The sequence below is a fragment of the Felis catus genome, chromosome B4, assembly GCF_018350175.1.
Source record: "Felis catus isolate Fca126 chromosome B4, F.catus_Fca126_mat1.0, whole genome shotgun sequence".
NCBI classification, from domain to species: Eukaryota; Metazoa; Chordata; class Mammalia; order Carnivora; family Felidae; genus Felis; species Felis catus.
The window spans coordinates 64,639,511-64,654,304 of record NC_058374.1 but is presented as its reverse complement, the minus strand read 5'-3'; the positions used below and the strand labels follow the sequence as shown (position 1 = coordinate 64,654,304).

Sequence of the window (14,794 nt, the reverse complement as noted above, 5' to 3'; positions counted from 1 at the left end):
TCAATTACTTACACAATTAAAGTGACTCTACAGTTGGCTGCTGTAATAAAATGGCATTCATATGTTAGCAAAGAACATTTCTAAAGTAAAAATCCTGTTGCTGGAATCCTGTTGGCAGACTAGACATCAATCAGGAGATACTGGCTTGGGGCCTATTTAATCGTGCACCGTTTCCTGCTAACTCCCCGTCTCACTTCTACAGATGGCTGGACAACCACCTGGAGACCAAGTCACATGGGGGCTTTGGCTGCCACTGTATTTCTGGGGAGCACTTATGGCTCCCCAGTCCTCCTGGCTCTAACCCATGGCCACGGGCAGCCAGCTACTGATATCTAGTTCTGACATATGTAGAAATACAATCAGACCTGCCCCTGCTCAAAACCAGCCTTGCCCTGGTAGAAGAGCAAAGCACAAATTAAAACCCAGAAAGAACAATAAGTAGACTATACAAGCGGCACCAGACTATAAAAACTTGGCACCATCAGAGGCCAAGTAACTGGAGATGAAGTATTCCACAAGAATGTGAGGTCCTGAGGGGGGCGCTCTGATGCTGAGTGGGAGTGCAGCCACATGGAGGTAAATTCATGATGGATTTGTAAAGCTTTCATTGGAACAGAAGTCGTCAGTAAACTCCCCAACTTAGTGTCCACGGAATATGTAAAGCTGTCTTTAAAATTCTTCAGTTAATCTCACATAAAGGGCACTATCACTGCAAATATTCGTTTTAAATGCCAATTATAAGTTATTCTCCAGCTTTCAAATTCAGTTTTAATGAGGATGGTGGGTGGAGAAAAAAGAGAAACATTTTCATAAAGTTATCTGGCCACAGACATGAGATATGCTTTCTATTCTTCTTGCTTTTTTTTGCCTGAGAACTATATTCTAAGGACAGAAGACAAGCAAAAGAAAAAGTAGGGCAAGCATCCTAACAATTCCAGGTTTTATATTTGGGAAGGTAATGAACCACTGAACTAATTCAACTATTTACTCACACAAGGGAGCTGAAGGCAGCCCTTAGTCTACCCACTGGTAGCCAGTAAAATCAACTCTAGCTCTCTTGTATTTCCATCGGGTACACGTGGACTTCAGGTATCCAGTGTATGTTAGCGTAGCCCATATTTGAGATACAATGTAGCAAATATAATCATGGATAGGAAGTTATGGTGTTAGAAAGGAGAGCTTGGGATCCATGGATCTGACATGCAGCTGGGTGAGAAGAGAAATGACATCCAAATTTACCTGACAGTTGGGCAGTCTTGCCTCCCGGCTAGTTGTGAGCACTGTGGCGGTACGGAGGCAGCAGGCTGCTGACAATCTACAAGAAACTGATAAATTAGACATGTATACAAAGAGATGACGGAGCATCGTGTTAGTAACAGTAACTAAAGCAGTTGCCTGAGAGATTTAGTGAGGAATGTGCATTCTCATTGAAACATCTGGATTAAGCTTTGTTCCCCCCTGAATGATGCCAATAGAAAAGACGTTTTTCTTATTTAAATACAGTATTAAAAAATTAGTGACACAATTAGTCTCACAATTAATCTCACATTTAGTGAGATTTCTCAAGTACTTTTGAACATATGTGGCCATTCATATTTGGTATCAGGATACATCTAAAAATAAGGGACCTATTAATATAATGAAAGATCTTCAAGTTCTGAACTTGATGGTAGTTACATGTTTTGCACCTAGGTCTGCTTTTCCAAAATGGGATACATTCAGATAACTGCCTTTATTGTCAGAACACATGGGCATATTGTCAATCCCATAGGTACACTGAGAAAAGCATGCAATACAATATTTTCCATGATTAAGAAGATATCAGAGAAAGGAGTCATCTTTACAGTTTTCTGATAATGTTATTAATCAAAAGCAAGAACTGCTAGCAGAAATATTAGAATGTTCATTACAATAGCTAATTGTTAGTAACTTGGACTGATAGAGAAAGATAACATGAATGGGAGAATCACTTTTGTTATATTTTTGCCATTTTAAAGTCACATAATATTACTCACACTAGGTTGGCAAAATGCTCGTTAGTGAACTCCATGTGTTAGCTGATCAGTTATGTTAATCATCTACTCCCAAGAAAGACGGTGTACTGGGTGTTCTAAAATAATCAAAGAATAGTCTGTTTATTAGCACCAGACTGTCACCTGAGAAGCTAGTTAGAAATGCATGTGTCATATTTCTGTAAAAAGATTTTGCAGAAAAGTCAAAATTAGAGTTAGACTTGAAAATTCAATTATTCTCAAATAATTGCAGCATGTCCTTTTGCTAACTGCTTAGACCATGGATTTGCTTAGCAAACCTCTTTCCTTATATGTTATAAAGATAACATTTAAGCCAAATTATAAAATCATGATTTATAGCCTTGAATTTTTGAGGCTTCACTGAAATTTCCATTCACAGGCTTGTGTCTAAGTATCACTTGTTCTAAAGCCAGTATATTCTCAATACAGCAAAACCTGCTCATATAACTCCAGAATACCAAAATTTGTGAAAACTGCTAATGCTTTTGCTTGCAACATTGAAACCTCACTAAAGCTGTCTGTGATGCTAAGTAGACAGGCCTGATTTGAGTTCATTCAAGGGAACATCATTACTGAAGGGAGCCTTTCATAGGTGGTCTTTGTTGCAGAATAGCTTATTAATTATTGCTTACTAATAAGAATGAGATCTGATTCTCACTGAGTAGCTTGTGTTCAGATTATCATAGTTAGTAAAAGTCTTTCAAATGTAAGAAATATTTCCATTTTCTCCACTTTGGAGAATTATTTTTTCTTTGCTTTAACTTTGTCTTCTCATTTTGCACCTTGATTAACTCAATGATTCCCTTTTGTAGAAACTCAGAGTCTTAAAGGATGAATTCCTTCATGCTCCTTTTATCTTTTCCAACAGCTTTCTGATCTAAGTGATGATTTAGGGATGTCTTGGGCTAATTCAGATAATGATTTTGATACGATCAGCAGTGTTGTTTAAGTTAACCAGGAGAATGCTGCCCTCCTATGGTGTATTTGGGTAAATACAATGGATGGAAATGAAAGTGAACACTGGGAAAACCACTCTGGAATTTGGCCCTATGTCTTCCATTGCCAGGGAGGTAAATCTCTTCTTTTAAAAAATTTTGGCCTCTGTGGAATGACAAGCCTTAGAATTAATTTTGAGGGTTTACATGGTCTAATTTTTTTCCTATTTCTCCCTTACAATAGAAATATTTTTTGCTAAGGTAGTTACAAATTATTATTCATTCAAAATACGCTCTGTGATAAAATTTAGCAAGCAGATGAGCAGGACCACAGTGTATTCCCTTAATGAATTGTTTAATAAGTGGTGGATATTCCTTACACTTGTAGTATCAGTTTTTTCTACTTTAGTAGTAACATCACCTCTGGGCTCATTATCATTACTACTTTGCACTTGTTATTTGTAAGTACTTAGCAAGTGTTGTCCTTAAAGGTTAAAAAGCAAATTCCACAAATAATATGGTGATAGATGGAAAAATAAAATTTGAAAAACAGCCATATTGCTCTGACTTGCCTTCTAAAACTTTCTTCTCAGGACACCTGGGTGGTTCAGTCGGTTGAGCGTCTGACTTCAGCTCAGGTCATGATCTCATGGCTCATGGGTTCGAGCCCCGCATTGGGCTCTGTGCTGACAGCTCAGAACCCAGAGCCTGCTTCCAATTCTGCCTCTGTCTCTCTCTGCCCCTCCCCCACTTGTGCACTGTCTCTTTCTCTCTCTCAAATATAAATAAGCATTAAAAAAATTTTTTTTAAACTCTCTTATTGGGTTGACAGCCTTCCAGTTACACATACATCTAGCTCAGCTGAACAGTGGGATGTGTACTAGCATGCACTTTGTAAAATGAAGTGGGTGGGCTGGGGATTGGGAAAATCCCTTTACTTTTGAGGGCATAAAAGATGACAATTATGTGACTCATGCAGGATATATTAAAGTACTCCAGGAGTCACTACTGTCACCTGAGCTCATCACAACCATTCAACAATCAAGTTACTAAACTCTGAGTATGTGTTCAAATCTGTGAGGCACTGGGGACAAAAGGAAAACAGAGAAGATATGGTCCCTGGCCAATTGGGTAAAACAAGCATATTCAACCAGCAATTACAATAAGTGTCATGATGCCGGTGGTGATGGTGATGGTGATGATGATGATGGTGATGATGATAACCACCCAGCACTTATTCATTGCTTACCATGTGCCAGGCACTGGGTAGGCCCTTAACATGCATGCTCTCCTGTAATCCTGTTTTATTAATCACAGTTGATGGATGAGGAAAGGAGGACTTAGGTTAAGTAGCCAAAGTCCACCAAGAGGTGGAGCTGGATTTGAATCCAGGATTGTATAAGCCAAAGGCTGAATTGCATTTGCACACAAATCAGTGCATTGCTTTCCAGGATAGGAAAATGTAGGACTCTCAGAGCAGAAATACTTAACTGAGTCTAAATGGCCAGAAAATGCTTCCTGGAGGTTGTAACATCTAGGCTGATGCCTAAAATGATGAGTTAGCCAAAGAACTTCTTAGCAACTATAAATGGCTTATGGTCTCTACTAATAGTAATAAAATCTTTCATCAAAAAATTAAAGTATTTGAAATGTTCAGAACTGAACTAGATAACACTGTATGTTCATAAGGTCACAGGCCTCAGACGTGTCATAGCATATTCAAGAGATTGTTAGTACCTCAAGGCAGATGAATAAGGGATATTATAGCTTAAAGCATTGACAGGTCTATACTGGTATACACATAAAGACTACCCTTGTATGACATTCCTCCATAAACAAAGCCGACTAGAAAGGAAGTTAAAAAAAAAAAAAGGAAGGAGAAAGAAGAAAGGAAATTATTCGCTGAATCAACATGATGTAATTTCTCTTAGGAACTTTATATTAGTTATCTGTTGTAAGTCTTAGCAATGCTCTGGAGGTATTATTTTCACTATTCCTACCATAAGAAAATAAGTATTTTTGATATATGGGAACGATATCAGAATCTCATATACCCTAAGGCTATTTTTTTCCTTTAACATTTTTCATGCACTAGCAACAAACACAGAACTGACATCATAGTAGGTGTTCCACAAACATTCGCTGATTAAATTAATACACGATCACCATATATATTAACTTGCTCACCGTCACACAGGTAGAAAGTGGCAGAGCAAGTATTTAAAACAGGCAGACTTTTCTGATGCTGAGGCCTCTAGGAAATATGGGGGTCATAGAGTCAAAGAAACATAAATAAGAACTTCACCAGGGACACCTGGATGGCTCAGTCGGTTAAGCGGCCGACTTTGGCTCAGGTCCCGGTCTCTCGGTTTGTGAGTTCAAGCCCCTTGTTAGGCTCTGTGCTGACAGCTTGGAGCCTGGAGCCTGCTTCAGATCCTGTGTCTCCTTCTCTCTCTGCCCCTCCCTCACTCATGCTCTGTCTCTCTCTCTCCCTCTCTCTCTCTCTCCCTCTGTCTCTCAAAAATAAATTCACATTAAAAAAAAAAAAGTTAAAAAAATAAGAACTTCACCAGATAGTTGACATAGTAATTTGAAGGCAACCAATTCCCTCAAAACACAAAGCAAGATCAAGGGTGCAAGAATGGAGATAATATGCAATTTCTGTAAATTAACGATTAGGGAGAGAAAGTCTGGTTATAGGGTTTTCCCCTCTGGCTTCTATTACTTTTAAACTTCCTAATGCAACTTAGAAATATGAACCAATTTTTTAAAAAGTCAATGCCTTAGAAGGTCCCATGAGCCTCCTGGTGGCTGTTTGGGGAGGGAGGGAGAGCCTCATGTGGAAGGAGGCAGGGACCACCTCTGTGTTTTGGCTCCACACTGGGCTCAGCAGGCAGTGGTGAGAGGATGAGGACCCTGCGGCTGCAGGGACAGCTTCCTTGGTGCCAGACGCTCTGCGGGAAGCGTAGCAGCAGCTCTTTGTGTCAAATGGTCCCCTACAGAGTGGCCAGCCTTCCCCACCCCTGGGGTTCCAGACCTGAGAACTGACGCATCCCTATCGTTTCATGAGCTCTTATTTTCCACACCACATCTCCTTCCCTCATGACCACAGACTCCGCCAGGCGCTACACATCTTCCTATGAAAATTCCCTGTCCCCTGAGGTTTCCTCGGGCCAAATAATGCAAATTCCTCTTCACAGGACCCAATTTCAACTTCCCTCACTCGCCTCCTTGCTCTCTGACCATGTTCCAGTTTGTGCAACAATCTTCTAAAAGTGAGGTGTTCAGAAAGGAAATCATGTGGGATAAGATGTGATTGGTGGGGTGGGCTGGCAGTCTTGCCTCATTTGAGATACCCTGATTCTATTCAAAGAGCAGAAGCCTGCATGGATTTTTTTTTCTTTTTCCGGCAGATGTGTCACACTGTTTCATACGAGCTCACTTTGCCTACAGAGGGTGCCATCCAGTTATGCTTCCTCCAACTTGTACTTGGGGTGTCTGGAATCCCAATGCGATATTTCATGTGCTTTTTAAAAAAGTTTTATTTAAGTGATTTCTACATGGGGCTTGAACTCATGACCCTGAGATGAAGAGTTGCATGCTCCTCCGACTGAGCCGGCCAAGTGCCCTTCACATACTTTTAATTTTATGTTTATCTACAGTAAGTCTCACCTTTTCCTACCTGATGCATCTTTTAGATCCTATTCTGTCATCTAGTATAGTAACGTCCTCTCCCTGTTATTTCTCCCTCAAATTAGAAAATGTGATAATCATAGCCTTGATATCTTCATCTTTATCTAAGATTAGTAACCAATAATGGGGTCAGGCTAAGTAGAGACCTTATGTCATGAGTACCAATCTATGAATTTGGGCCCTTTGAAGATGTCTTTCAACCAGTTACGGACCTAAACAATTACATCATCTAGAATTTTTCTATCCTAAAAAACATTATAAAATACCTGGTCAGTTGTTTGCCAAAATTCAGGTATATTATATTACCACTCTTCCTGATCTTACAAGATAGAGAATGAAAATAAATCTAGCATAAGTCATTCTTGATGAACTCATGCTGGCTGTTAGTGATCCCTATTCTATACTGAGCATATGAAACCCATCAGCTTCCAGAAATTTCCCTAGAATCAGCCTCAAGGTTGTTGGTCTACGGATCAGAGAAATATCTTTCTTTTCCATTATACAAAAATTCTATTTCCACATTTCTTTCTCTGACTCATCTAGGAACTCACCTTCTCACTTCCATATTCTCCCTGAGCACATTTTCCTCATCTTTCATAAGGCCATGATATTTTTAGCATCTTTCCTTCAACAAGAAAAGTGGGAAGGAATAGTATGTGTGCTTTCCTTTTTTCCCCCTTCTCATTTACAAATGGCAACTCACATACTTCAAAAATGGCAGGGAAAATGAAAATCACGATACAAATGCAAACATGCCTCTTGGCGAGACAGTTAATCACTTTGTCTACTTGATGTACTATTTCCAAGACTGTTAAAAAAAGATGGGCTCAGTAATTAAATTTACCCACTTAAACAACTGCTGTCATAAATAATGATATTACTGTTATTTTCAAATGGACATCACTTTGGAACAAAAATCTTACCTACTTGGAGTAAATGGTCAATATTCATTAAGGACCTTTCAATGAGGACAGATGATTAACAGTAGAAAAAAAAATGTTTAACGATGAAAGTTATTAAACAGAAGGTCAACAGAGATAGTTATAGATTGTCCTAAAATAGCTCCTTAGTTAATGATCCAAACATAGAGACATCCTCTTTTGTGCCCTTATGAGAGATGAAAGGATATCCCTCGTTCTTCTTTCCACACACCTGGCCATATACTTCCAAACTAGTCACTAATTGGGATTTGGGCCATGACAGAAAAGGAAGAGCAGGCAGAAGGAATGCAGAAGGAAGAGGAAAGGATGAGAAATAATGGTAACATGGAACATTCAGTAAGTGCTGTATATTTGCAGACATTAGGCTAAGCATTTTGCATGCAACAGTTCTTTAATCCCTAAAAAAACTTAAAAGAGATAGGATTTATTTTTATTTTGCAAACAAGAACCTGAGGCCAAGGTTAAGGAGTTTGTGCATGGGTACCTTCCGTAAGATTTTTATAGTGATTTTTATAAAGCTTTTTTGGGCTCACAAAACTCAGTTGACTTTGGTTGTCATGATCCTCATTTTAGATATCAGGACACTGAGGATCAGAAAGGTTCAAGTGATGTTCTTTGCACGCTTGCAGAGGGAAGCACAGTGAGAACACAAGCCCAGTGGAATGCCCCATGGATCTGTAATGGACTAAATTTTGTCACCCCAAATTCATATGTTGGAAGCCCTACCACTACCTCAGAATGTAACTACTGTATATTTGGAAACAGGATCTTTAAAGAGGTCATTAAGTGAAAATGCTGCTGTGTTAGGGTCAGCTCTAATCCAATCTGATTGATGGCCTTATGAAGAGAAGGGATTGGGAGACAGAGAACACAGAGACACCAGGGATGGGCTCACACAGGCCATGTGAAGAGAAGGTGGCCATCTACATGCCAGGCGGAGAGGCCTCCAGAGAAACAAATCCTGCCCAACCTTGATCTTGGCCTTCTAGCTTCCAGAACGATGAATAAATAAATGTATATTGTGTAAGCCCCTCAGTCTATGGTCTTTTGTTATGGTAGTCCTCGCAAACTAATATGGAGCCTCTGTAGTTGCTCCAAAGTGGAAGCAGTTAGCACCCCCACTCTTCTCTCTTACTCTGTCACCAGTACTTCTCTAAGTAAACTGAGAACTTAAACTTTTCCAAACTCTAAACAGTCTAAGAGTTGGGACAAATAAATAAGGTTTAATTCAAGGAAACTCAGGGAAAAAGACATATACAAAAGGCCAGAAGCACAAATTCTAAATGAACATCTGTACTCGAATTTCTGCAGACTTTCTTCTTAGCAAAAAAGCATTTTAAATGCCAAAGTGGTCAAATCAGTGGTATTGGCGAAAACTAAACCGATGACAGAATATGATATCTGAGTATTTTCTAGAAAACAAGTTTCTAGAAAAAATGTATAATTATTAAAGAAAAGCCTCCCAAACACAGGAATTCTGGATATTTGCAGATAACAGCACAAAGATGCTCCTCATGATTAGTTACTGTCATACTTATGCCTACAGCCAGGTCTTAAGTGAGGGCTTTACACAACAATCCTTGGGGATGGATAATGGGTAAATCACGATAATTTTCTTCCATCTGCCAATGATACTTCTGCAGCAATTCTGTGGTCTCCTTGCCTTCCTCTTCATTCTCCATTCTCTCTCCCCTGTGCTCCTCAACTTTCCTCCATTTCAGCATGAGATTTAAAGTCCATCAGAGAGACCTTTGTGGTTAGATCCTACTCCACCAAACAGTAGCTGAGGGACACCGAAGAAGTGACTTAACTGTTCTGAGCTTCAGTTTCTCTGTTAAGTGAGGACATTAAATACAACTTTGCAGACCAGGTGAGAGAATGTCTGTGAAAGCATACAGCCCAGGTCTATGGACAGGAATTGGCCATTGATTACACATGAGGAACACCATGGGGAGAAGTCAAGGTGACCTTGAGGTTTTCAGCTTGAAGTAACTAAGTAAATGCTTTTGACAACAGTAAAATTTAAAAAGCCAAGATAGACCATATGATGAAATCATCTTGACAATGATTTTTTTGGGTTTTTTTTTTTTTTTTTGCCCCTATCATTACATTCATCTGAAATGCTCTTCTCTTGGACCATTCAGAAATAACAAGTTTTGTTTTTATTCCTGACCACCCAGAGGGAAGCATTTGCTTCCCCTAAACTCCTTTTGTATACAGCTTTGACCACTGCTGTCCTTGAAGTATGTCTAATTTCCTTGGTCACTCTACGTGGTTCAGAGAGAGAGAACCCTGTCTTATCATTCTTATAATTCTTCGTTTCCCCACAATAGTTTGCTTGGGGATGCATGTGGTGAAAAAATCCTTGTTAATATACTGATTTCATCTTCCCTAAAGGATTCTTGGATTTGTTTCTTTATTAGTACTTCATTAATGCATTGTCTGATGGATCCACTTGAAGAGGGGAGAGTTTATAATTAGGCATTCCTGTCATCATCTTTCTAATGAAAGAATTAACAAGGAGGAAATACTATCTGATAGAGGTTTTAGAGCTAGTTTAGTGATATTGGGTGATTAATTATTGTCCTTTGATAATTGTAAAACTCGGATGTATAAATCTTGAAAATAATTTTTAAGTGCCATTATTTAAAGTGTGCCAAATAACATCAATACTAAATTATTCCTCACTAAATCTACAAAATGATTAATAGTGTGTTAGTGAATTAACAGAAAAGTTCATGGAAAGAAGCATCAAAATACATTCTCCTAATAGTAACGGCTTGAACGCTTAAATAGTCCTATGGATGCCTATACACATAAACTGAAAAAAACAGACATACAGAATATTTAGGAAAAAAAAGAAATATTTAAAGTAGAAACATTATATAAAGAAAAATAATAAGGAGAGCATGAAATAGAAACATTGACATAAATATAAACAGTAATTAAGAAAAGTTGAAATATTTGTAAAAGTCTAATGATGAACTTAAAGGTACATTGACACTAATAAAAATGGATAGCTGTGAATCAACTTTTAGCATTTTATAATCAAACACATAGAGTTGGCTATCTCATCCCTGTTTGCTAAACATACAACATATCCTGTGAATACATTAGTTTCTCTGAAAGTGTCCACCGATAGGACAATAGCCTTATTTCTGACTACTCAGGAGGGTAATCTGCTAATTCATGTCACCAGACACTTCAGCCTTATCTTTCCATCAGTGTTTAACACAGCAAATTCCATGACATGTTTATACCCTTGATAGAAACAATCATTATTCATTAAAATTTTCCAGAGAACAGTAAAGACAGAATTGTTGAAATACATAGAAAAAATTCAATATAGACAATGCAAACATATGACCCGATAACACATCTTTAAACTGGCTCCGCCTTCATACAAATGACAACTGCATATAGTTTATCACATTTTGGTGACAAGCATTAAAATTGTCTTCAATGATGTAGAATCAGAGCATGACTTGCGAAGAAGAGGGAGCATCTTTAGACCTTTCAGTCATCATAGATTAAACAAAAACTTTCACCCAGCTTTCCATCTGCTGTCCTCATGGATATCATATAACTAGCTGATAAAACAAAGCAATATTCACAATCTGTTTTTTATTTCAAACCTTGCGAAAGAGAAATATAAAAATGCCCTGCAATATAGTCAGCCTTCTGCTCCTGAACAATGTATAATGAAACCATGAGCACATGTGTAATCAACTCCTTACGGTGGGAAGGACAGAAGATAAAGGAGGGGAGGGGGATGAAATACAGTGGCACCAAGAGGTAAAAGTACATTTTGCTACCAGATTCTTACACCAATTAGACACCTTTTGGAAAACAGCCTTTTGTTCAGAAATGACCTTCCCAAGGACAATGTTAGCTGGCAGAGTTAACTCAAGGTGGTATGATGGGTCTGTTCTCATTCAGCAAAGTGAATAATAGCACGTAGCAGATGAAGACCAGCTATACCTTTGAAATGTCAGAATTGATTCATCACCAAAAAGACACAAGAGAGAAATAAGTTAAACAAACTACCACCGAAAACCCACCAAAAAGATCAATTGTAAAAATATATCCCGAAAAGAAAAATATATGAGACACCACTCAGTGAAATGTGTTTGATTTTCTTATTTAATATTTTTTCATCATAAAAAAGTCAACACTAGAAAATATTCTGAGAGGTTCAGGGCATCCTCTTCTGTAAAGCGATGGATCTGAAAATTACAGATGTTCACCAATGTCAGTTGTTTCTTGGCTTTTTTCACTTTTCTTGGAAAAGAAGAAATACTGATGTAATCCATATTTTGGGGGGGAAACAATTCAGAAACCCCCAAACTAAACCAAGTGTTACAAAATGCACTATGTCCTCACAAGCAAATTAAATCCTAAGTATAACTCGGTTAAAGGAAAAGCAGTATCTTTAAATATTAAATATTTTTAAAATCCAGGTTTACAGAAGGTGCTTATTCATTTATCAAAGAATAAGGATTTACAATGACAAGCTTCCTAATGTAAAAGTATTTGACTTATGGAAACTTGTTTGAAGCAAAGCTACTCAAGAATAAATCTATTAAAGAAAATGAGGTTCACCTACAGGTTTATAGCCAACTTACCTCTTTTTGCTTTTGATGTCAAGTAGTGCATAAAAAGAGAAAAAAAATGTATGTTTAACTGATTCTGTGTCATTACATAACGGCTTATTCCATAAATACCTACTCAGAGTAAGCAACTAATCTATACTTGTTTTTTTTAAGGACGTATGAATGGAGGCGGAGCCGTGACTGTGGGCTGCCAGAAACCGGTGTGCAAGGTAAGCTAAATAGCATCCTCCCTGTGACATCTGTGCCAGTCTTGGGTGCCATTTGACCAGAGTACCAGGGATGGTACTCCCTCCTACTCTAAACTTGTAATTTCAGATCTTACCATCTAAGCTGATCATCGGTTGATTCTATTTGGAGTCAGACATACCCTTATGTGTGATGAAGAATTGGAAGGCAAGGCCCAGTTTGGAGCGAAAAACAGACTAGATGAACAGCATCGGAGCAGCAAAAAAGTACTTCACGTGAGGAAAGTTTATCCCTTCAACTAAAAAAAGCAACAATTTCATATCTACTAAAAGTAGGTTTAGCTAAAATGACAGTCCTGTTTCTAAACCAGTATCCTGCAAAATAAACACACACATTTTCATATAAGTCAATGCAAATATTTGAAATTAGAGTTGTTTCCTTTAGCTATTTTAAGAGTAACAATCTGATCAGTCCGTTTCTTGAGAACCTTCACTGACCTGAGCAGTCCCCCTGAAGAAGATCTGATTTATGGTCTGGACACATGAAAGTGACATAACCTATACACCAAAAAAGAAAAAGGAAATCTCCAGAGTCCAGTAATGAGCAAAATGGAAACGAACTTGGCTTTTACATGTACAGTTCCTAAAAACTTTGGATTTGTGATGTGGAGAGCACATTAATGACTGTTTCTTTTTGGCTGAGAGGTGACAATTAAAGGACCATAAAATTAAGAGTTATATGGGGCGCCTGGGTGGCGCAGTCGGTTGGGCGTCCGACTTCAGCCAGGTCACGATCTCGCGGTCTGGGAGTTCGAGCCCCGAGTCAGGCTCTGGGCTGATGGCTCAGAGCCTGGAGCCTGTTTCTGATTCTGTGTCTCCCTCTCTCTCTGCCCCTCCCCCATTCATGCTCTGTCTCTCTCTGTCCCAAAAATAAATAAACGTTGAAAAAAAAATAAAAAAAAAGAGTTATATGACATCTTTATGACTTTACTTTTTTTAGAGTAAACAAGAGAAAGGAATAAAGTCAACTGTTTGGTGTTTTTCCTTTTTCCTCTCATACCTTTCAAGCACAATACACTGAGGAAACTGCCAAGATAACCAAAGAAGCATCAATAGATGGTGGAAGAGAGGGGTGTGTAGAAGAAGGGACATACTGTTGCACAAAAGGAAAGCCAGGGTGGCTCCATTGTCATGTAATGAGTATCACCCACGGTCAATCTTTTCTGGTCGATGAGCTGTACAAGTTTAATTACTAGGTCACTGTAAGTAGTCTGGGTGCAAGTGCTTTGGAACTACCTTTTCACTACTTCATTTCAAGCAAGTGTAGTCTTCCCATGAGCATTACATCTACCCATTATTTGCACCATGCTCCCAGCAGAATTCAGGCTGCCCCTTCAGACCCTGACCAACTTGCCCAGAGCTCAGGAGAGCCACTGAAGCCAGTGTTAGCACGTGGAAAGGTCCGTCCCCCAGCTATTTATTAATGCCTCCAGAGAGTTTGGTGATGGGCACCAAAGAAACATATCTAAATTAAATCAGTGGCCTCCATATCATGTGTAATAATCTAGGTATGCTTTTAGAAATTGAGTCCCATCAGTTTTGGGAAGGAAATCAAAGCATTAGCACACTGCAAGAATTCAGTGTGGGACACTGCTCTTTTCTGCCTTGTACAGTCAGTTCATAACACATAGACACTTCAGACTGTCAAACAAAAAAAGGTTGTTCTGTTTAAGATAATGGGAATATTCCTTTTTCTTGTTGGAAAGTGTACTACTTGTACTGAAATATTTTAATGTTTTTACTTGCAAGTCTATTTAGAAACATGGTTGTACACAAGCTCCAGTCCCGATCATGAAGGGAATAATGTGTACTCATAGAATCAGAGTCTCCAGAGTTGGGAGAAGCTCTGTCCATATATCATTATGAATGTAAAGGGGAGTCTACTGTTGTTAACCTCAAAATTGGCTTCACTGGAGACCCATTGTGGCTTTTTCTTATGTTTTCTTAGAGTTCTTTGTAGATATAAAGCATCCCTTTGAAAGCTGAAGTTTGGATTTAACATCCTGGGAAATGTTTATAATCAGAGGGGTTTTGTTTTAAAATAACAGAGGTTGTTAAGTAGTTGCAGTGAGGGCAAACAGTAGAATACAATAGACTAGTGCCAACAAACAGGATTAAATAGTGGGAGCATAGCAAAGAAGAGGCTGATGGCTATTCTCCCCTGGAATACAATGAGGGGAAGGTCCCAGCTGCCCAACAGAACAGAATACTAAAACTCTTCTTTTGCATAAGGAGCTTTGGGATATGAAGGCAAGGTGATGCCAGTGCTAGACAGTTGTAGCACCTGACACCCACAAAGGATACCCAAGATACTAGGTTAGGTGCTGTAGGTAA

At 38.7% G+C, this 14,794-nt stretch overlaps 1 protein-coding gene across 6 annotated transcripts in view; it reads right to left on the bottom strand.

Annotated features, from left to right (window-relative positions):
- The window catches only part of BICD1 (BICD cargo adaptor 1), a 264,954-nt gene that overhangs the window by 10,441 nt on the left and 239,719 nt on the right, over positions 1-14,794 (bottom strand). For 2 of the 6 annotated variants that reach the window (XM_023256907.2, XM_023256910.2), the window contains 2 exons: positions 12,228-12,236; positions 1,240-1,315 (listed from right to left, as the gene is read on the bottom strand). The exons of 1 other annotated variant lie outside the window; for it this stretch is intronic. In XM_023256907.2, the coding sequence (XP_023112675.1) occupies positions 1,240-1,315; positions 12,228-12,236 (85 nt within the window). Of the gene's footprint in view, positions 1-1,239; positions 1,326-12,227; positions 12,237-14,794 lie in introns of all 6 variants that reach the window. 3 more of the 6 variants (XM_023256908.2, XM_023256911.2, XM_023256909.2) reach the window with 2 other exon arrangements.